Genomic DNA, 22894 nt, shown 5'->3' with positions numbered 1-22894 from the left:
TGTGTTAGCCATATCCCATATATTTTGATACGTTTTCATTTTCATTCAGTTCAATATACTTTTAAGTTTCTCTTGGGTCTCTGACCCATTCAGGAGTTTTTTAAAATTTTCAAATGTTTGAAGATTTTCCTGTTCTTTCCTTCTGCTTGATTTAGGTGTATTTTCTTTTTCTATTTCAGGTGGAAGATTAGGCTACTGATTTGAAACCTCTGTTTTTTTCTAATATAAGCATTGAATGCTATAAATGACCTACTGAGTCCCCTTTTAACTGCATCCCATAAATCCTTATATATTGTATTTTAATTTTGTACTTTCCCATGAGACTTCTTTTGATGTCTTGGTTATTAGGAGTGTGTTGTCTAATTTCCAAATGTTTAAAGATCTTCTGTTACTGATTTCTAATTTATATTATTATCTGAGAACATGCTTTGTATAATTTTGTATTTGTTAAGGTTTATTTCACAACCCCCAGGATATGGTCTGTCTTGGTGAATATTCCAATTGCGATCGAAAAGAACATGTACTCTTCTGTTTTGGGGTGTAGTGCTCTATAAATATCAGATCCCATTGGTTTGTGTGATCTAACCTTGCTGTTTTTCTCTAGTAGTTCTCTGTTAATTACTAAGACTGATGTTTTCTAGTAAGGAGGATGTGAGCTGCTGCCTCTTTGCTGTCCCTTGCTTAATGCAAGGCAATGGTGGTCAGTAGGGCTATGTACCAGTAAAACTTTACTCACAAACAGGCAGCTAGCCAATGAGCCACAGTTTTCCAACCCTAGCCATAGACTGTCTCTCCCGATCAGAGCTCTCAGTAAACTGAAGACAGCTGGTAGTTAAATCCTTTGATGAGTGCCTTCCCATTTGACATCATTTGTTGTTGCTTAAAGAGAGATAAGGTATTTAGGTCACACAAGAGATGATTCTATCTTGAAATTTTAGTAGTTTGACTTCTATTCTTACCTAGACGGGGATTAACTAGATCATCCACTTCTACATGTAACTTATATGTAAATGCAGTTTAGATTAGCTTACCTGTAGCTCTCAGCCTTTAGAAATATGATTTGATGGTGTATTTCTTTTTCTTTGTGGAAGAACAATGCTTTATGGGACTACTGGAGTAACTATTAACTCATTTTGCCTTTAGTGAATTAAGCTGACAAAACTTTAGGAAAATTGCATTTGTGTGACTTTGTTAGCCCTCAGGCAGTAAAGAGTAGTTTATAGTTAGTTATCTCAATAATTTCTTTTTAATGGAGAAGCTAAAGAGCCTTCAAGACATCTCTTTTGACACAGTGAAACTAATTTGTATAGACTGCTTGATTCCTTTTTGCTTAGGAGATTAGGGTGAGCATCTTTTCTTAGATCAGCTTCTGGGCAAATAAAGATTTTTACCAGCTGTCCTCTTCTCGAGGTCTGTTATGGGAAGATGTCAATCTCTGGTGCTCCGGCAGGAGGCTGCAGGGGGCAGGCCACTGGCTAAGGCCAGTCGTCTGTGGGTGCACAGCACTTGCCCCACCATCTTGCTCCAGTGCTTCTAGCATCTTTAATTATTACTGACCAAAAAGCCTTCTAATTATTACTATTTTTTCATATTCTAACCTATTTTTAGATTATAAATTATTTAAGAAATAGCCTACTTCTTGGTTTAAAAGAACCAATCATCAATCAAATTAACCAGATTTGGTCGTTTGATGCTGGTAAGTACTTTATAAATGCTTAAAATCAAGAACCTAAAAATAACTTCTCAGGAAAAATAAAACACACAAAAACTTGATCTTGTGTAACAAATTTTATTTAGCATTCTTATAGAGTACACAAAATAAACACTTGGATAACTCAAACCTAACAAACACATATGTATTTTCTCATAGGAAAGCACAAGGAGAAGACAAAAATATTGTGAGTCTCAAGAATTTCTGAATGAAGTAAAAAGTTCTCCACAAAAATTCAGCAGTATACAGTTCCCCAGTTCATTTTATGAACCCCATCAAGATTTTACCAGTCCAGATATGTTCAACAAGTCAAGCTCTCCATCTTGGTACACATACACTTCTACAACTGGTATGGAGGTCACAGAATTAGACAGTTCTACAGGATTTTGGCTTACAACTTCCCAGTTTACTCTTAGTGAAGAGATAAAGGCAGATGTATATTATTATGGCTTCACCATTCTTCTTCTTTTGATATTAGTATGTCTTGCTTTATATTTTCTCTAAAGATATCAAATAAAATCCTTTTGATAATTTAAGTTTCCAGTTCTTCACAGAAATGTTGCATTCTTATTTCAGGCTTTTCTCCCAGACATTTTCAAGGTAAGTGGCTTATAAAAAGAGGAATGCTTTATATTAGAGATGGTGTAATGATTGATAGAGTTTGGAAAATACTTTTTAAGGTTCAGATCACCTAGGAAATCTAGAAAAGGGGTTAACGTTTTTTTGATCAAAGGAGAAATCTGAAAATTAAAATGTTAATAGGGACAATTTATCTTAGAAATTTCTTTTTTTTAAATACATAGATTGACAGATGTTTCCAAAAATTTTATATAAGCTGATATACTATACAGCTATCTTCTAAAACACTTTACTGAAGCTAGGCACATTTTATGAAATGTGATTAATAATTTGCTTACCTTACTACAATATGGACATTCACCAAATATGACGTTAAAACTCTGTCTACTAGTCAGTAGTCCTCTCAACCACTGAAGATTTTAAAGAGAAGAAAAAGGGAGCAGTGTCAACATGATTACATATTACAGGTACTCCAAATAAATATTTTTTTCTTTTTGAGTGCATTATATTTTTATGCCAGATGATTTGCCTTCTTAATTTTCTTTTGCAAGAGTAAGAGGAACATCTCCTGAGCCAATACCAAACTACTAAAATGCTGAATAACAAGGGGAAACCAGTATGGATTTCAAGGTCTGTACCACTGATTTATAAGCAAATTATAGGCCCCTTTAAGAATCTGATAAAAAGTATGCACCTTCTCTACCCCCAAACAGATGTACACAAAAAGTTAAGTCCATGGGGTTCACAGACCCTCCCTAAATCCATTAATCACAAATTAAGAACTCCTGCTATAAAAGAGATCGTAGGCTCTTTAAAATTTAGGTCTTAATTCTGATCTTAATCACCAATAGTAGGGTTAATTCTCAATCCATTAATTACAAGCAGGAGGCAATCCATTTTTAAAAATTAAATGAATTTTCATTATTACAAAAGAAAGCACATGTTCCCTTAAGAGTATCTCTATAATTAGACCTAGTATTCTATGATTTTATATAAGGTAAATTGACATCTCTACCTAAATTCTCCACTGTTAAACTGCAGCTAGCACCAGCCACTATCTCTAATCACAAAAATCAGGAGGTAATATTAAGGAAGTTTTTAAAAACTGAAAGCACTATACAACTGCAAGTCATTTTGTATATAGATGCACATACAGTTAGTCATATGTCCACTGTGCCCTAAGATGAATGCTAGAGAGCAAGTGACTGCAGACAGGAAGGAAAGCAGACTTCACATGTATTATATATACAGTAAATAAAGTGTCATTGACTAAGAGTGTTGTGAGTTATTTAGATCATAATATGCATTCTTCTCAATATCAAAAGTAGGATTATTACATTTATTCTATACTTAAATATAGCCTGAAAAAGTAATATGTACTCTACAGTACTAGCTCCCTTTCACCTTACTGCCACCATTACTCCTACTTGGATGAGTTTACAGAGTTTGCATTGTGGTTACATGAGATATTTACAGAAAGATTCCAATGTTCCATCAGTTTAATTTGTTATGCATCAATAAACAGTCCATGAGTATATTCTAGATACATTTTCCCACTTCTTGGATACTTTAGGACATTTATAGATTCATTAGTAATCACGAAGAAATGAAATACACATTTGGAATGAACTGTTAAAGGAGATAATGGCAATAAAAGATCACTATTGACTAAACAGATTTTAGATTGTTTAGATTTCAAATATGCATATTTCCTATGCTGTTAGTCTTACTGATATTTTTATTTTTACCTCATATAAACATATTTGATGGAAAGGCTGTCCACACCGTGAATTATCACACACTTGATCAGGAATGGCACCATCAAGTTGATAGGCATAACAAATTCCACAATCCATAGAAAAATCCTTCAAAAGAAAAGAAATATTGGGGGATGGGGTGGGGGGAAAAATGAAATATTTATAAGAATACACAAGGTGAAATAAAAAAGAATGAATAATATGGTATTACATACTATTAAATTTTTATAAAATTTTTATAAAGGTAACTATATTGCTATGTTACAGAAAATACAGTCACATCACTATTTAACACCTTAGAAAAGCTATCTGTAAGAGAGGGCTTCCTTTTTCATCCAATAAATAATATACATATACTAAAAAACAGATTCTACTTTTGGCTCACAAGATGTTTCGTGCTTAAGTAATATTCCCACTATGTACATCAGTATAATGCCACTGCGGTATGCAAAGACAGGAACTGACATTAGCTGGTGATTATACTAAACTTCAAAATTCTGCAACTAAAGGAAAAAGACAAAAACATCCCCACCACTTTAGTAGTCTACATTCTTAGCAGCTTTGTCAAAAATCAATTCTTAGTTTATCTTTGCAGTGTAGTAGTGTCTATTCAATTTTGAAAAACTACGCTGCCAACCTTCACAAACACTTGTTTCAAGCTAATTAGAACTTTATTTCAGTCATCCATAAGCAGATAGTATAGAAAATCCAAACATCTCATTAGCTACATTGGACCTTTCCCCCTATTTTTAATAATAAAGATGTCATTAATCACTTTACTGCTACAATGACCATGAAAAAAGTACACTTAAAACCACCAATCAAAGGTTAACAAGTTCTTTGATGCAACTGCTGCTTGCAGTTCAGAAGTCTGTTATAATATTCTTCCAATTCCTTCCCTTTCAGCCTCATTTTTCTCTGGTGCCTAAAAGAACATTTGACTTTCATTATGCAACACTATTTGGAATATCAAAGCACTGATAGGACTTACAGATTTTTCCAGGATAGCACGAGCTGGAAAATCAATTTCTAAAACATCTTTCAAATTTTGTAACAGACTATTTTCTGGATCCCTGAAAACATGAAAAAAAAAACTGTTATTAAATTTGTAAAATCATAGAACAGTAACAATTATATTGCAAAGATACCTACCACAAATGTATGTTTCTGCTCAGCCTAATTCCCAGGGGTTTTACCACTTCAAATATTAAAAAAAAAAAAAAAAAAAAAAAAAAAGTTTAATAATTTAGGGTTTGCTGCTCTTATTTTGTAAAGTCACATTTGGCACAGAATTTGTCTCTTTTTATTGAGCTATAACTGATAACACTGTATTACAGATTTAGGTGTACCACATAGTGATTTGGTATATGTATATATTGCAAAACGATTACAAGTTTAGTTAACATCTGTCATCATGCAGTTACAAAGTTTTTTACTCTTGATGAAAACTTTTAAGATCTAATCTATTAGCAACTTTGAAATATACATATTTGTTAATTACAGGATTTGTTTCCTAAGTACGTGATTAGAAAATCTAAATCATATATATTATATATTAAAAAAACACAGAAGTACACAGTTCACAATGAGACATTTTCATTTAAGATGTTTACTATTAATATGTTAGAATAATATTTAATTACAGTGGTAGACAAATATTTTATAATTCTGTTAAAAACATTTAAACCTGAGATCTCATACCATGGTCAGCTCCAAGAAAACAGCACTCAGGAAGCATAGTAGGATGCCTGGGGTCTACCTCTATATTTATCGAAGCATTATTCCCTAGAATAAAAGAATATTAAAGCTTTTAGAAGTAGAACAGATAATGAAACAAAAAATAAAGGAGTATTTGTCTGGGTACTTATTTCATTGTATACCCAAGGAAAGATTAACTAATTGTATTGTATATATATAGTTTTTTATAAAGGTAAATATACTACTAATTCATAATTTAACAAAAAAAGTAATTTGAAGATTTTGATCATGACTAAAGATTTGGGGATCCCAAGTTTCAAAAAACAGAGCCAATCCATAAGTTAATATAATTAGTTTAGATACGAATTCTGGTCAGAATTCCATTAAAGTTTGAATAAAAATTTTCTAGAGTGATAAAAATCTTTAATATATAAAAATTACAAGTCACAAGTTTAAGAAATAATCTAAATGATATCGTAATATCCTTGAAAAGTAATAGAACAAACATAAAAGACTAAAAATACAATAAATGGTAAAAATAAATGTTTAAGAATTGAGTTTTATAAAAACATTTTCTGAAATCTTTATCTCCCTGTGAAGCTTTCCTGGATAAGTTAACAAAGGGGTCAATTCATATTAAATTTTTGGAAACTGTTCATTTAATAACAAGAACAACTAACAGTTTACAGAATCTAAGGAAAAGCTATTTCTACTTGGCACTAAATTCTTTTATAAATTTTAACTGTACTAGAGTATGTACAAAGTTCAGAAATTTTATTGCTTTTTTTGAAGGTACATAGTGTGGTTGTTTAAGGTTAATTTGGATTTCATTTTTCTGGTAAAAATGTCTTGATAAATTCTATACACTATAGCATAATCCTCTGGCTAAGGTTGGCAACAATATAAATACAATTATTACAGATCTAGCAAAAAGAGGTAATCAAGTAAAATAAAAAAGTAAGTCCAAGTAATTCAGTAAGAAAAACAAAATTACAAAAAGTTAATTTATAATTTCATTGGTTAATGCATTTTTTACATGAACACATATTCCACGTTAGCCTTTAGCAACGTCACCTAATGGCTCCAGAAAGTACTTTCACTTAACAAAAATGGTCGTATTAACTAATCTTTTGATTAATTTGCTGAAAACTTGGTGCTAAAAGGGCAAATCAATGCCTGAAGGAAAAAAAAGGAGCTAAAAGGTAAATATAGGGAGAATGAATAAATACCAGGTTGTTTATGCTGAACAATGAGAAATAAGAAGTATATTTAGTCATAACCTAAGAGAAATAATTATTTTAATGGGGACATTAAGATAATAAATTATTACACTTCTTTGAAGAAAATATTTTCATTTTAATATCTACTTGTTCACAAATATACCATAACTTGGTTAATTATTCCAAATTAAATACTGTTAAGACTTTTTCAAACTTGGTAAGTAACAATACTGTCTGTAGAATTGCTGCATAATTATACTTTCCTCTTCTCATAGTAACATGTCACTTTTCCCCCCAGATAATCTATTATGCCTGGGGAGAAACTACTAATTCGGATATGATTCACATCAAAATATCCTTCATAACTATATAGTATTTACTGTGAACTCAAATATAGTTTAAAACATATAAAATCTTGAGAGGTTGAGCTTTAAAACTGACTTCATGTATTGCTTGCTCATAATGAGAATACATAAAACAATCATCTCATAGTAAAGAGACTATGGTAATATTTACAGGATGATATTTATGGTTATTCCACATCTTATTAATTTCATATATTTATAGTAAATTAAATACTTAAAATATATTCAATTATTATTTTGTAAAGCTTTCTTTTTACTCTTCAATGGCATGCATGGCCACTTCAGGTTCTTTTACCCTCCTCTATATTTCTGTCAGAAAATATTCCCAAACTTGTTCGTACTAATCTTGTCTAGTTTCACGAATGAAGACTTCATTATTTCTAACATAGTTTTTTTCCTAAGTAATGGAAGTTTTGAAAAATCTACTCCACAATTTCTGTGCTAATTGAAAGCTAATTAAACACTATCTCTGAATGCTACTTCCATGGATTAGATCATCACCTTTTGTAATGAAACACCTCAGTACTTGCCCTTTCTACTTGAAATATTTACATTTAAATACATAGTAATAAAAGAAATCATAGTTCATCTCCCAAAGTTTTAATAGTTGACTTCATACAAAAAACATCATCTAAGAGTCCAATGTCATCTTAGATTCATTTTCCTAAGTAATACAAAATACAATCAAACACCTTAAAAAAAACCCTCCTTAATCCTCTTTTACTCTACCTAATGCAATTCTGCGTGCTGTAGCGCTCCTTGTAGGTTTTTCCGGCTCAAGTACCCAAGTCTTCTCATCAATTTCATCCATAACATCCCAGAATGCCTTCAGTGATTCCAGTGCTGCCAAAAACTGACTATGAATGCTTATTAAGGAGCTCTGTGAAAAGACAGACGAAAGCTGAATAAGCTGTATGACACTATCAATAGTGGATTATCTTTCACTTAGAGGATACAACTCAATTTACAAGTTTTAAGCTCTGTTTCATTCAAGCTAAAACTAGACTCTAGTAAACAACAGTCAACTCTCCCTGCTTCATATCTCTTCACCACTATTAGTATTAACAGAATTCTTTTTTGATTGTCACTGGACTGTGCACTTATCAAGAAAGAATTGCTTTTTAAAAACCATATTTATTATGATGCATTTTGTACTATATGTATGGAAAGGTATACCTTGTATTAATAATTACTATTATTAACGTATACAATATATATTTAGCATAGTGTCTATACAATTTTAGTATGAAAATATTTTTTTTTCCGCTCAGTTATCAATTTAAATGCAGCGCTATTTGTAATTTGATTAAATTACTTTTACACACTGTTAATAAATAACTTTGCAGAGTTAATTAGACAAAGAGTATGAAAAGGTTTTACACACTTTTAAAGAATTCAACACAAATTACAAACAGGATTTCTTTTGATGTTAAATTTTTAGCCAGTCTCTGAATTCAGTATTTCAGGCATTAATCCTTCATGGGAATTAAATACATTTTCACTAAATGACAAGAACTAAAGCCATCACTGATTTTAAAAATCAATTCATAATTACCTTCAAAGTCAAGAGTTTCTTATAAAATAATGTGGTATGGTTAAAAGATACAACTATTTACTAAATATTTTATATAAAAAGCCATCAAAACTAAAACAGTTTTAAAAACAATTAAGGATTTTATTTACTGTTTCAAATAAGCAAAACATATAAAGTCACTGAAAAACTGTTGGCTCGTATCAAATGTATTCATCTAAAATAACTGATACAAGCCAACAATTCAAGAATATGATACACCCCGAGTAAGATGAAAAGAAAGAACTCACTTCCTTAAACCTGTATTTTGTACTTATGTACTTAAGGAAAACCCATTTCATCTCATCACTTCAGTCAGGGTGTACACGTAGATGGATTCATAGCTCAGATTCACCAAAGCAGTTTCAACTCTTCTTCTATACACAGAAAAAAGTTAAGAGTAGGAACTAGAGCTTAATGTGTAAAAATAACCTTTTATTACTAGTATATTGAGGGTAGAATATTCTCTTCTAGTATACCATACTTATCCACAAGTTTAGATGCCAGAATCCAGAAATCAGAAAACTAAATTCCCAAGTGTTTCTTTTTTTTTTTTTTTTAACTGTGAGCTGCACTTTATTTCCTCTTTCACTGAATGCACCACCATTCTTTACGTACCCAAATAAGAAACCAGCCTTGGTCCTTGTAGATTTCCTCTGCTACCTAATAAATTCTGTAAGTTAACATAAGACTTAAGTCCATATTTAACATATTTCTTGATAACTCTATTTATCCTAGTATTATTATATATTATTAAAATAAATCCCCTATTCTTATTTCCATATTCAGACTTGCCATCCTTGACTTCAACAACCTTCTGGCAGAGTACCCTATTTAAAATATAAACCTGAACAGATCAGTCCCTCTCTTAAAACCATTCAAACCAACATTTTAACTGGATTTCTTTCCCCTCTACTCATATTCCCCTAAAGCCCATTATTTACATTGTGATTAAGCTGATTTTTGTATTCTGCAAACCTGACACTATAATTTCCTGGTTTACAATAAACTGTTTTAAGTGCAGTTCTTCTCAAAGTGATGTTTTGTCTTTGTGATGCTACCACGTAATAAAAGCAACACAAGTTCCAAGAGCTGTTCAATAAATATTTAAGTAAATTGAACTAAACTATTTGACATAAGAAAATAATCACTGATGACCACCATTCTATTTGGTCACCATTATTTACAAGTACCTTGCAAATTATGTTTTATGTTATCGTTAGTGATTAAAACCACAGTTCTTTATCATGGCTTACAATTAATATTGTTTAATATGTATACATAGATATGTTTGCATAAAGTAAATTGAAATACTTTCTGTGGGTTTATTTACTACTCCAAGCTTCAGGAACCATGTTCCCTATGATCATTCCCAAATTTGTTTAAGCCAGATGGAGAACTCCAAAACTACTCAACCATTTCTATATAGATAATATCTATATGGCTGTCTCAGACGCACACCATAATTGGATGGCTCCAAACTGATCGCATCATCTTCCCAAGGAAAAATTCCCTTCCCGCTGTTTTTTTATTAGTGAAAGGGGCTACTACTACTTGCCCTATTGCCCAAGCCAGGAATCTAAGCATAGATTTAAGTATATTACTAAAACAACCTTCTAACTGAATTTTTTTCCTTTAGACATAGCCCCCTATTGTAACTAAATTGACTTTTGTACTATGTAAGTCTAATACAGTAATTTCTTTGCTTACAATAAAAGTCATTAATCACTAGATGCAAACATAATAAACCAATTGGTGGACAGTATGTTGGCATTTTTAACAGCTTTATTGAGGTATAATTGATACACAAAGAACTGCACATATTTAATGTGTAAGTTCATGAGTTTGGGCATATGCATATACCCATAATACCATCACCATAATCAAGGTAATAGATATAGCCAACACTTAACATGAGATCTCTAACATGAGATCCCTAAAAACACTTAACATGAGATCTACCCTCTCAACAAATTGTGAAGTGCACACTACGGCATTGTTAACTATATTGTACAACAGATCTCTAGAACTTATTCATCTAGCACTCTGTACCCACTGAACACCAACTCCTCATTTCACCCACCCGCCAGCCACTGGCAACCACTATTCTAGTCTCTGTATCTATCAGTTTGACTTAGATATTTCATATAAGTAGAATCATGGCAGTATTTGTCCTTTTTGTGACTTATTTCACTTAGCAGAATATCCTCCAGGTTCATCCATATTGTTGCAAATGGCAGGATTTTCTTTTTTAAGCTGTCTTGTATATACCACATTTTCTTTGCCCATTCATCTGTTTATGACAGATAAACAGATGGACAGTTGGATTTTTTTCATATCTTTGCTATTATGAATAACACTACAGTGAACATGGGAGTGCAGGTATCTCTTCAAGACTCTGATTTCAGTTCTTTTGGAATATACCGATTGCTGGATCATATGGTTGTTATATTTTTTACTTTTTTGAGGACACTCCATACTGTTTTCCACAGTTGCTGCATCATTTTACTCTCTCACCAACAGTGTACAAGGGTTCCAATTCTTCCACATCCTTGCCAATACTTGCTACTTTGTGGGAGTGTTTGTTGGTTTGTTTTGTTTTTGATAATAGCCATCCAAACAGATCAAAACTATGACATGATACCATGTTTTAGTTTTGATTTGTATTTCCCTGATAATTAATGATGTTCAGCATCTTTTTATATACTGGTTGGCCACTTGTATGTCTTCTTTGGAGAAACGTATGTTCAAGTTCTTTGCCCATTTTTTAATCAGGTTATTTGTTTTTTTTGCTGTTGAGTTGTAGGAGTTCCTTATATATTTTGGATATTAACCCTTTATCAGATAGTTTGCAAATATTTTCTCTCATTTCATAGGCTGCTTTTTCATTTTGTTGATTGTTTCCTTTACTGTGCAGAAGCCTTTTAAAGGTATGATGTAGTTCCACTTGTCTATTTTTGCTTTGTTGCCTGTACTTTCAGTGTCATATATAAGAGATCATTGCCAAAACCAATATCAAGAAGCTTTTCCCCTATGTTTTCATCTAGTAGTTTTACAGTTTCAGGTCTTATGTTCAAGTTTTTAATTAGTTTTGAGTTGATTTTTGTATACAGTATGAGGTAGGTGTCTAATTTCATTTTTTTGCATATGGATATCCAATTTTCCCAGCACTGTTGAAGAGACAACTCTTTTTAAAAATCAGTAGTGTCCCTCTCCTTTCTCTCTCTCCATCTGTATCTATATTTAAAAATCTATAATTACCTATTTCATTGAAAATCCAAGGAAAAGTTAACCAAAAAAAGTCATAAAATGCTGTCACATGGTATCTTTCATTTGAAAGTAAGTATCCCCAAACACATTGTCCATTTCTTGTATGCGTGAATGTAAATAAAATCCTAAACATAGCTCTGCTTAAAATGCTAACTCTGTATTTTAAACAGAAAAGGTATGTTTTTTAAAAAGAAAATGACAGCAGAAAAAAACCCCAAAAAACCCATGAAACAACCACCCTGAAACTAGAAGTCAGTTGATAATTACAGAAAAAGTGAATTTCAAATCCTAAAAGTCATCATCAGTCTCCCAAGGCAACAGAAATAAAAGCAAAAATAAACAAATGGGACCTAATCAAACTTACAAGCTTTTGTACAGCAAAGGAAACCATAAACAAAACAAAAAGACAACCTACAGAGTCAGAGAAAATATTTGCAAGTGATTTGACCAACAAGGACTTAATTTCCAAAATATACAAACAGCTCATATAACTCAATATCAAAAAATCAACAATGCAATCAAAAAATGGGCAGAAGACCTAAACAGACATTTCTCCAAAGAAGACATACAGATGGGCAACATGAAAAGATGCTCAACATCACTAATTATTAGGGAAATGCAAATCAAAATTACAATGAGGTACCACCTCACACCAGTCAGAATGGCCATGATTAAAAAATTGACAATAAATGCCAGAGAGGGTGTGAAGAAAAGGGGACCCTCCTACACTGTTGGTGGGAATGTAAATTGGTGCAGCCACTATGGAAAACAGTATGGAGGTTCCTCATAAAACTAAAAATAGATTTGCCATATGATCCTGCAATCCCACTCCTGGGATTATATTATATATCTGGAGAAAACTATAATTCGAAAAGATACATGCACCCCAATGTTCATTACAGCACGTTTTACAATAGTCAAGACATGGAAACCACCTTAATGTCCACTGACAGATGAATGGATAAAGATGTGGTATAAATATACAATGGAATACTACTCAGCCATAAAAAAGAATGAAATTATGCCATTTGCAGCAACATGGATGGACCTACAGATTATCATACTAAGTGAGGAATGTCAGAAAAAGAAAGACAAATACCAAATAATATCACTTATAAGTGGGACCTAAAATATGACACAAATGAACTTATCTATGAAACAGACTCACAGACACAGAGAATAGACTTGTGGTTGCCAAGGGAGAAACGGGGTGGGAGAGGGATGGATTGGGAGTTTGGGATTAGCAGATGCAAACTATTATGCATAGAATGGATAAATAACAAGGTCCTACTATATAGCACACGGAACTATATTCAATATCCTGTGATAAACCATAATGGAAAAGAATATGAAAAAGAATGTATATATGTAACTGAATCACTCTGCTGTACTGCAGAAATTAACACAACATTGTAAATCAGCTATGCTTCAAAAAATAAAATTTTTAAAAAGTCATAATCAAAATTTACACAGTATTTTTATGTTCCAAATAAAGTCTGAAAAGGTGAAAAGTGAGAGACAGAAACATTTCTCTTAGCAATTTTAATGAAGTGGACATTAAAACTATTGTATCAATAAGCTATCTGAAAAAAAATTTTTCTACAACTGCTTATTTTGTCTGTTAAATCATTCACAAACTCTTATTTTCAATTGATTTCCCTACTGAAAATGGGGAAAAAAAGTCTAAATGTTAACAATGCAATTAAATATTCTATATATCATCACCAGAAATGCCAAGGAAGTACCCTATAATATGACCAAATTTGATATCAAAGTTCAGTAAGTATTTTGCAAGGAGAAAAGGTCTATAAAAGTTTTTTTTTCAAAAATAAAAATTGCCAAGTCCTCATTTTTTAATATAAGCAGTCTCACATCACACCAAAACTACCATGCAACTGTCTTAAGTTTTCTTTCTCTTTTTAGGGGGTGGGGGGGAGACAATATGCAATGTAAAATAACATGTGAATCAGATAAAAACTGATAAAAGGTGAGAAAGCTTAATATTAAGAGGTAACATTAAAATAAAAATACAAAATGTTGGTAAGGATATAAATCAACATGAACTCTCACATTCTGTGGGTGAGTGTATAAAATGGCACAACCATTTTTGAAAAGATTTGGCAATTTCTTTAAAAACTAAATATATCCTTACTTGTAACTTAGCTGTCCATAAAAAGACTTATGTAAGAATGTTCATAGCAGTTCATTCATAAATGTCAAAAATTGGTATAAGTCCAGATGTCCATCAATAGGAGAAATGATAAACCCTAGTATATTCATGCAATGGAATACTACTCAGGAATAAAAAGAACAAACTACTAATACATGTCACAACATGGAAATTTCAAAACTATGTTGAGTGAAAGAAGCCTACGTACAAAAAGAGTACATACTATATGCTTCTGTTGATATGAAGTCTGGAACAGGCATAGCTAAGGTACAGTTGGAAAAAAATCAAAACAATGGATATTTACTGGGAAGAGAGAGGAGACTGAATGATGGTAATGTTCTGCATCTTGAGTATGGACTGCACCAGTATATTCATTTACTGAAACTTATGATACACTTAGGATTTATGCATTTTATTATTCCCAAATTTTACAAAGTACTGAACTCTAGTTAAAGGTATGCATACTGAAGTATTTGGGGGAAAGATCTGATACATGCAAATTACTTTGAAAGGCCTCAAAAATCAGATGGATTTATGGACGGAAAGAGGTACAAATGGAAATACAAGTGTTAAAGCAAGTACAGTAATTGTTAACTATAGAATCTGGGTGGTGTATACATGAATATTCACCATAAACCTTTTCAATGTTTCTGTATGTTTGAAATTTTATAATGAAATATTGGGAGGAATTATATAACTTATATGAGTTATTTATTATAACTAAGAAAGTTAAAACTTTTTTCTGGATTAGGTTATAGACTAATTTTTTTCAAATATTCAACAACTGATCTCTTTACATAAATCTTTAAATCTATATATTTAAAACTATCTCTAAAACAAAACATAAATATGCCTTCTGAGAAAAGCGGCTCACTGCATATGGCAAGTTATAATCTTTGAAATGTCTGTAATAGGTGTTCTTAATCAGAGAATCATAAGGTTGGGTTAAAAAAATGCATTTTACATTCTCTAAGTAAAATTTAGCATTTCACTCAACTATGGACATAACAAACCACACAAATGGTATCACTACCTGTAACTTTCTCTACAATAAAAATCACACTGCAATCACTTAGGGAACTTAAACACTAATATCTAGATTCCATTCTCAGCCATTCCTTTTTAATTGATCTTGTTACAATGCAGCCTTAGCACTAGGAATTTCCAAAGTTCCCCAAGTGATTCTAATGTGCAAAGTTGAGAACCACAGGTGGCACAATGAAGAACAGCCATCCCTGTTATAGTCTAAATGTTACCAGACATATTTCTAAAAGATTCAAGCTCTTGAGGGAAAAGAAAGCCATCCTTATGAACATTTACACGATAACTTTAATTTCACTGTTTTTTCACTGTTGTTTAATATTTTATTTTATTTTTGCAACCAATTTTGGGATTTAGGGAAGCATACAATGAATTTGTAAAAATGGAACACAGTTTATAAAATTAGACTTATGGAGAAAAGTTTTAACTTTAACTTAAAATAGTCAATTTGTAGCCATATACAACAAACTATCTGGGTCAAGAATCAAAGAATGCATGTCCTCATTTATAGTATACCAAGTTATACAAAATTAAGTAAGTAAATACTACAAAATGAATTATGTCTTAATACAATTCAATACAGCAAATGTGTATAATGTGTGTTATGCTCTACAGTAAATACTGGTTGATACAAGAAAATATAAGATACAATAGAGTATGTTAGTTAAGATCATAGACTTGTAGTCAAATATTTAGTCTCATTCCTAGTTCCACTACTTAAAACTAGTTGCATCTTTCTCAGCAAATTACTTAATCTCACTTAGCTTCTGCAATATGGAAATACTGTTAATCCTTACAAGATTTGAGTGAGATGATGTATATAAAATGCTAAGTGCTCATATGCTTAAAATTGATAGCCACTATAATTAAAAGACATATGGTCCCTGACCTAGAGAAATTCTATCAAATCAAAAAATATTTGTACCATATTAGACAAAGGATTAACACCCTTAATATAAAAAGTTACTGAAAATCAATTTAAAAAATACATGTTATTTTAAAACATAGGGGATTAAAGACAGTTTCCCAGAGAAAAAATTCACATAATCACATAAAAAATACTCAACTTCATAAGTTTAGACATTATTTCTAATTGCAAAATTTCAGGTAAGAGAAAGAGAAGAGATGAGCAAAGCCTCAGAGTTAGAGGATGGTGAGAATAATGAGGTATACGGGATGGGGGTCTGCTTTCCCAGAGTAACTTTTCCTTTAATAACTGAGGTAGCTCAATTCCATGGTATGGCTTCTTTCCTACAGCACTCCCATTACTAGTCACTGCTTTATTACAGAACATCACTGAAGAGGTGAGCATTCTATAGGTCCTATGGGACCATGGTACATGCCCTTAATCCATTCCAGAATAATCAAGAGTGGTTTTGTTCTAATTCAGCACCAATGATTTTGTTCCAAGGCTTCACTTGTCCCTGGGTAGTGTGGTTTTAAAAACAACCCACTTTATAAGAATTTTTATTTTCTTCTTTGTACTTTTCCATACTTCCTACAATAACATATATTATTTGTATAATCATAAAGGAGCATACGTAGAACTAGAAATAAATGGTCTGTCAGCTATCCTTTCATTTCATGAATGTGTATAGTGAAAAACATACTAAATTCAATTCAGTGAAACTAATATTTCAACCATGTGTCAGGACTATGTTAGGATCTCCAAGACGAAGATAAAAGAACCCAGTACACAAAGAGGTCACCATTCTAATCTTGATGGGTAACAAAGTATCTGATATCAAGACATACCCAGACCCTTAAAGACCTAATATTACATCTATAAATGTGAGTGTGTGGTAGATAACTTCTAAGGTGACTTCCAGCTCTAAAAGTCAAGAACTCTAAATATAACTTTGAAAATCCATGAAGTAGGTGATTCTGTCCACTTAAAAGTAGGTATACTTCCTTTCAAGATGCCAATTACTATAACATACTCCCATTTATTTCCAAATCGTGTGTATAAACATATTTTCTCATTCAAATTATATATAAGTTATAAATAACTTATATGATTCACTGTAGAACAATCATTTCCTCTTGAATCAAAAGAACTTTTGTACCAAAATCAAAATATTTGGATTACACTTCATATCCCCATGTATTTAAGGGGAGAAGTCAAAGATGCATTATACAACTACTATTGTTTTCTAAAATATAGGTACAAAATTTCAGTCTTCTAAAACTTTTGAGTTTGGGAATAGGTTTGAAACCACAAATTTCTAGCAGGAATAGAAAAGCAACTACACAGCTCAAATATGATGAAGATCCAAAAATTACACCCAGAACACTGGCAACTGGTTAATTCATTAATCAAAGGAAAATGTCAACCTTTTTAGCACATATACATAATTAAAAGAAATAAAACAGAGGAAAAAAAAAACTTTAGAAGGAAGACAAAAGAAATTACCAGCAAAACCAAAAAAATAAAAATTTTAAAACCCCCAAAACAGGGGCTTCCCTGGTAGTGCAGTGGTTAAGAATCCACCTGCCAACGCAGGAGATACGGCTTCAAGCCCTGGTCCGGGAAGATCCCACATGCCGCGGAGCAACTAAGCCCATGCGCCACGACGACTGAGCCTGCGCTCTAGAGCCCACGAGCCACAACTACTGAGCCTGTGTGCCACAACTACTGAAGCCCACATGCCTAGAGCCCATGCTCTGCAACAAGAGAAGCCACCGCAACGAGAAGCCCGCGCACCGCAACGGAGAGTAGCTCCCACTCGCCACAACTAGAGAAAGGCCGCACGCAGCAACGAAGACCCAATGCAGCTAAAAATAATTAAATAAAATAAATTAATTAAACAAAAAACAAAAACAAACACAAACACAGAAAAGGCTCAGTGTCCCAAAAGCAATAAACTATCCTACAGAGAAGAAAAGTATCCCAGTAACCAAGATAACAACGTAGGCGCCTCTCACCTAAGCCTTGCTATGGGAAAGGAGAGGATGTGATGCTAAACCACCTCTTGTCCTTAAAGCGCCAAAAAATTTTTTTAAAAAGGAGAAATACTGAGAAAGTTAGAAAACATAAAACAAGGAGAAAAGAGTATATTCTATATTCCACTCTACCTACTCCAAAGATTTGCAGCATACCATGTTGAGGGCATAACAACCACAACATTCATTATTTTATCTATGTATCTTTCAGTCTATTTTTATGTGGGGTAGGGCAATCACAGAAAAAAAAAGGCACAGACTAACCACCAGACATTGGAAAACTATATCTGTAACATTCCATGCACTGGGAGCACAAGAGCTACGGGTTCAGGGAAGATATTCCCTGATATGGAGTCCAATCTTCCTGTGTGAAAAGGTCATAAGATTAAAAAGAATGTATTAATCTTGAGGGAAAAAAATAGACATCTCGACATGATTTGATAAGAGCAGGCATAAAGATATTAATAAGAGATCAATTTAATATTAGGTTCACCTAAGGCATTTAATGAAATTCTCTGCACTGAAATCAGGATACCTGCACTGTTCTGTATATAGGCTTCTTGGTGAGAAGATCTGTGTGTTGATGCACTGAAAATTTCTGAATAATCACAATGCTGAAGAGTCTGTTTGGTATGATAGATTTGGCATTTAAACCTTTAGATCATGAACCATTAGAAAGTTCATCTGGTCAAATGTCACCAAATCATGACCTTTCCAAAAAAATTAAAAGGCATATTCTATCTCCTGACTAGTTTTATATTACTGAAACACCGTCTATTTTGGAAATGCTTGCCAATTTTTATTGCTGGCAAGTGTGATGAATCAAGTACCCCAATATTTGACCAGAGGAAGGTCAAGTTGGTTATTCTTGTTTATGTTTAATAAATAAATAAACCATCAGAAAACTAGGTTATATCAGTATTCTATAGAAATCTTGAAGGGTATCACATTTTCTCATGACACATAGCCAATAAATAGAGAAGGAGATGAAAATGTTCTTATTAACTCCATGGCTAGAGGATATATATTTAGTGAAAGAAATCGGTGCTCTGGTTTCCACTGTCACCATCCACTGAAGAATTGCTTATATGCTTAAGTCTAAACTCTTTTCAAAACATGCTAGTCCCGATTACTGAAATGTTAATAATTTTTTTTATATTCGACAAAGAAACTGGGTAACAAGTACAAGCTAAGAAGTTAGTGGCTGTGGCCCATTATTATATAGAAGTTGCATAAAATTTTTCAAATGGTGGTGACAAGCCAAAGGAAGCTGATAGCAACTGTAAAGAAAGTTCTGTAGGGGTAAGGACATCATCTGAGAGAAGACTAGTACACTCTTTGAATTATAAATTGAGTTTTAAAAAGGCCTGTCAAGTTACATTGCTTAGAAGGTCACATATAGCTGCAAAGGTTTTGTTCAGTCTTGAAAAACAAATCAAAGAAGCAAAAGGCAACCATCAGGATTTTTTTAAGGAAGGTAAATTTCTGTGCCATAAGTATAACTGGTGTATTTGGACCCTTGTCCTACGTCACCTTTATTTGTAGCTATAACATTAAGTGATATATGCAATGATAATTTGAGCTTGGGATCTCCCCCAGAAAGCAAAGCCTGAGGCCAGGGCTTGTGTACAGATAGGTTATTGGAAGTAATCTCAGGGAGTGAGAGGGAGTAGGGACTGGAAACAGTATAAGTGAGGAGAGAAAGCTAAAATAAGGGTGTACTTTTAAGATGGTTACTGTGGTCGATGGCAGCTCTGTGAGAAGTTCTAGAGAAAGCTCCTCAGAATTGCCACCCAAGAAACAGAATTCAGAAGCATTTATTCACTGTCTTCCATTCCTGACTGGTCGAGTTGCCCTAAGGAGGGTTATGAATTCTCTCACATTTCCAGATCTGCATACATATGTATGCCTAATGGCGCCCATAAACATCACTGGTCCTAGCATTAGAAGAGCTGTGGGGCAAAGAAAGAGAGAAGTGGCAGAGCTTAGGTGAGGTGTTTTGTCAAGATACACAATCATGAAACAAACTGCAGCAATATGGTTGAGTGAAAAGTGGATGCAAAGGAAGTGAAGTAGGGAGCAAGAATTATCTGATTCCTAGCCATTTGCCAAAAAGGGAAGTGACATATGGTCAATTCTCCAAGAGTTAAATAAACCTATTTTGAAAAAACCGTCCTCATGAAATTAATTTATATAAAGCTTTAATAGTAATAAAAGGGATACATTTGAAATACCCAAAATATATATCTATATAAAATATTCTGCCTATTCTGTGTTGTTGTCTTATTATTGAGCTTTCAGAGCTCTTTATATATATTCTAAGCACAAGTCCACTATCAGATGTATAATTTGCAAATATTTTCTCCTAGTCTATACCTTGTCTTTTCACTCTTTTAACAGTATTTTTCAAGAGCAAAAAGTTTTAATTTTGATTAAGTCCAATTTCTCAACTTGTTCTTATAAGGATCTTGTTTTCTGTATTGTGTTAAGAAATCTTTGCCTATCCCAAAGTCGCAAAGCTTTTCCTTGTTTTTTCCAAAAGTTTCATTGTTTTAGGTTTTACATTAAGTTTATGATTCATTTTGAGTTAATTTTTACATATGGATTGAAGTTCATCTGTTTTGCATATAGCAAATTATTTGTCCCATTTATTGAAAAGACTGTCTTTCTTCCACTGAATTATCTTTGCACCTTCACTGGAAACAGCTGTATGCATACACAGTTATATGGGTATATTTCTAAATTCTCTATTCCAGTGATCTTTTTGTCATACTTTATATTAATACTACATTGTCTTGATAGATAGGTTTGTCTTAAAGGTAAATTTATAAGTCTTGAAATCAGGTGGTATTAGTCCTCCAATTTTGTTCTTTTTCAGTTTTTTGGACTATTCTAAGTTCTTTGCATTTCCATATGAATTTTAGAATCATTTTGTCAATTAAAAAAATCTACTGGGATTTTGATTGAGATTGCATTGAATCTATAGATCAATTTGGAGAGAACTAACACGTTAACAATACTGAGTCTTCTAACTCATGAATATAGTTTATCTCTCCATTAATTCAGGTCTTTACACAAAAGATTTGTAGATGCTTCACCAAAGAAGATATATGATGACAAGCATTTAATACTTTCAACATCACTGGTCATTAAGGAAATGCAAATTAAAATCATAATGAGCTACCACTACACACCTATTAGAATGGCTAAAATGAAAATGACTGGACATACCAAATGTCAGTAAGGATGCAGAGAAACCAGAAGCCTCAAACAATATTGTTAGGAATGTAAAATAGCACAACCGCTTAAAAAAAACTGTTCAGCAGTTTCTTAAAAAGTTAAATACACACCTCCTAGATGATCTAGCCATTCTAACCCTAGGTATTTGCCAAAGAGAAATGAAAGCATATCTTCACAAAATGACATTCACATAATGTTCACAGTAGCTTTATCTGTAACAGCCACATCCTGGAAACAACCCATCTGTCCATCAGCAGGTAAATGAACAATATATGGTTACATTCATACAAAGGAGTACTAACTACTCAGCCTAAAAACAATGAAATATTATTACATGCTACAACATTGAGAAGTCTCTAATTATGCTGAGGAAAGAAACCTGACATAGAAAAGTATATAGAACTATATAAAACTCTAGAAAGGAGAGCAGCAGTTGCCTGGGATCGGGAGGAAGGACACGAGGAACAAAAGGGAGAGATTAAAAAGGCGAAGGGGGAAACTTGGTTGTCGTGGAAAGGTTTATTATCTTGATTGTGGAGTTGATCTCACGGGTGTAAACATTTGTCAGTGCTCACCAGATCATACACTAAATATGTTCAGTTTATTGTATATCAATTATACCTCAAAAAAACTGTTTAAAAAAACACATTCTGATTTCTGGACAGTAATGAATCTATACATTAGTACCTTTGCAGTAGATCTGCAGTAGATTTCTCAACATTTAGGACCTAAAAAAATTACAAAACAGCTATATTTCTAACAGCAAAGACAAAGGCAGAAGAGTAACTGTTCATAAACCCACCACTTAGAGAATAAAAGCTTATCACTTTTATATGTATATATTGGGCAAGGAAGGAGAAAGGATATACATGGGAACTAAGATGTTAGCGATTCCCCCATAACTGTTATTAGATTATGTTAAACTAGGAAAGCACTTAAGCAGAAAAGTGTGAACATTGCCAATCTCAAAATGTAATGCTTATTATCTTTAAAAGCATTTTGTTACTTTTATAATACCTGAAGTGATATAATAATATCAGTTACTTAACCAGATCTTAGAGTATAATATCTTCATCTTAAGTACTATTATTTCCAGTATTTTAATAATTTTCTCACAGTCCCAGAATGTGATCTTTTGTGCTCTGATGACACTTAAATTAATAGCATAATTTTCTGGTACTTGTAACAGTTGCTTTCCATTCTGATTTTTTTATACTTTCTTATAATATGTGCACATAAATCCTCTAATAACCATTTTTGTCTTTTTCTCTGAGGGATTCAAAAGGCTTGATTCAAATATCAAGAGATTAAACTTCTAAAGAAATTTAAT

General features: G+C 32.5%; 2 protein-coding genes across 7 annotated transcripts in view; one reads left to right on the top strand and one right to left on the bottom strand.

Annotated features, from left to right (window-relative positions):
• The window catches only part of VRK2 (VRK serine/threonine kinase 2), an 89622-nt gene extending 87375 nt beyond the window's left edge, over positions 1 to 2247 (top strand). For all 3 annotated transcript variants that reach the window (XM_082426286.1, XM_082426284.1, XM_082426285.1), the window contains exon 13: positions 1871 to 2247. In XM_082426286.1, coding sequence (XP_082282412.1) covers positions 1871 to 2215 — 345 coding nt within the window. In that variant the 3' untranslated portion in view covers positions 2216 to 2247. The remainder of the gene's footprint in view (positions 1 to 1870) is intronic.
• Positions 1770 to 22894, bottom strand: part of FANCL (FA complementation group L) — a 77735-nt gene continuing 56610 nt past the window's right edge. For 2 of the 4 annotated variants that reach the window (XM_082426297.1, XM_082426299.1), the window contains 7 exons: positions 8060 to 8210; positions 5749 to 5832; positions 5200 to 5245; positions 5039 to 5120; positions 4039 to 4155; positions 2629 to 2700; positions 2183 to 2319 (listed from right to left, as the gene is read on the bottom strand). In XM_082426297.1, the coding sequence (XP_082282423.1) occupies positions 2284 to 2319; positions 2629 to 2700; positions 4039 to 4155; positions 5039 to 5120; positions 5200 to 5245; positions 5749 to 5832; positions 8060 to 8210 (588 nt within the window). In that variant the 3' untranslated portion in view covers positions 2183 to 2283. Of the gene's footprint in view, positions 2320 to 2628; positions 2701 to 4038; positions 4156 to 5038; positions 5121 to 5199; positions 5246 to 5748; positions 5833 to 8059; positions 8211 to 22894 lie in introns of all 4 variants that reach the window. The other 2 variants (XM_082426296.1, XM_082426298.1) reach the window with 2 other exon arrangements.

This window comes from Balaenoptera physalus (assembly GCF_965194825.1).
Source record: "Balaenoptera physalus genome assembly, chromosome: 15".
Classification (NCBI taxonomy): Eukaryota; Metazoa; Chordata; class Mammalia; order Artiodactyla; family Balaenopteridae; genus Balaenoptera; species Balaenoptera physalus.
This window is presented reverse-complemented; position numbering and strand designations above follow the sequence as displayed.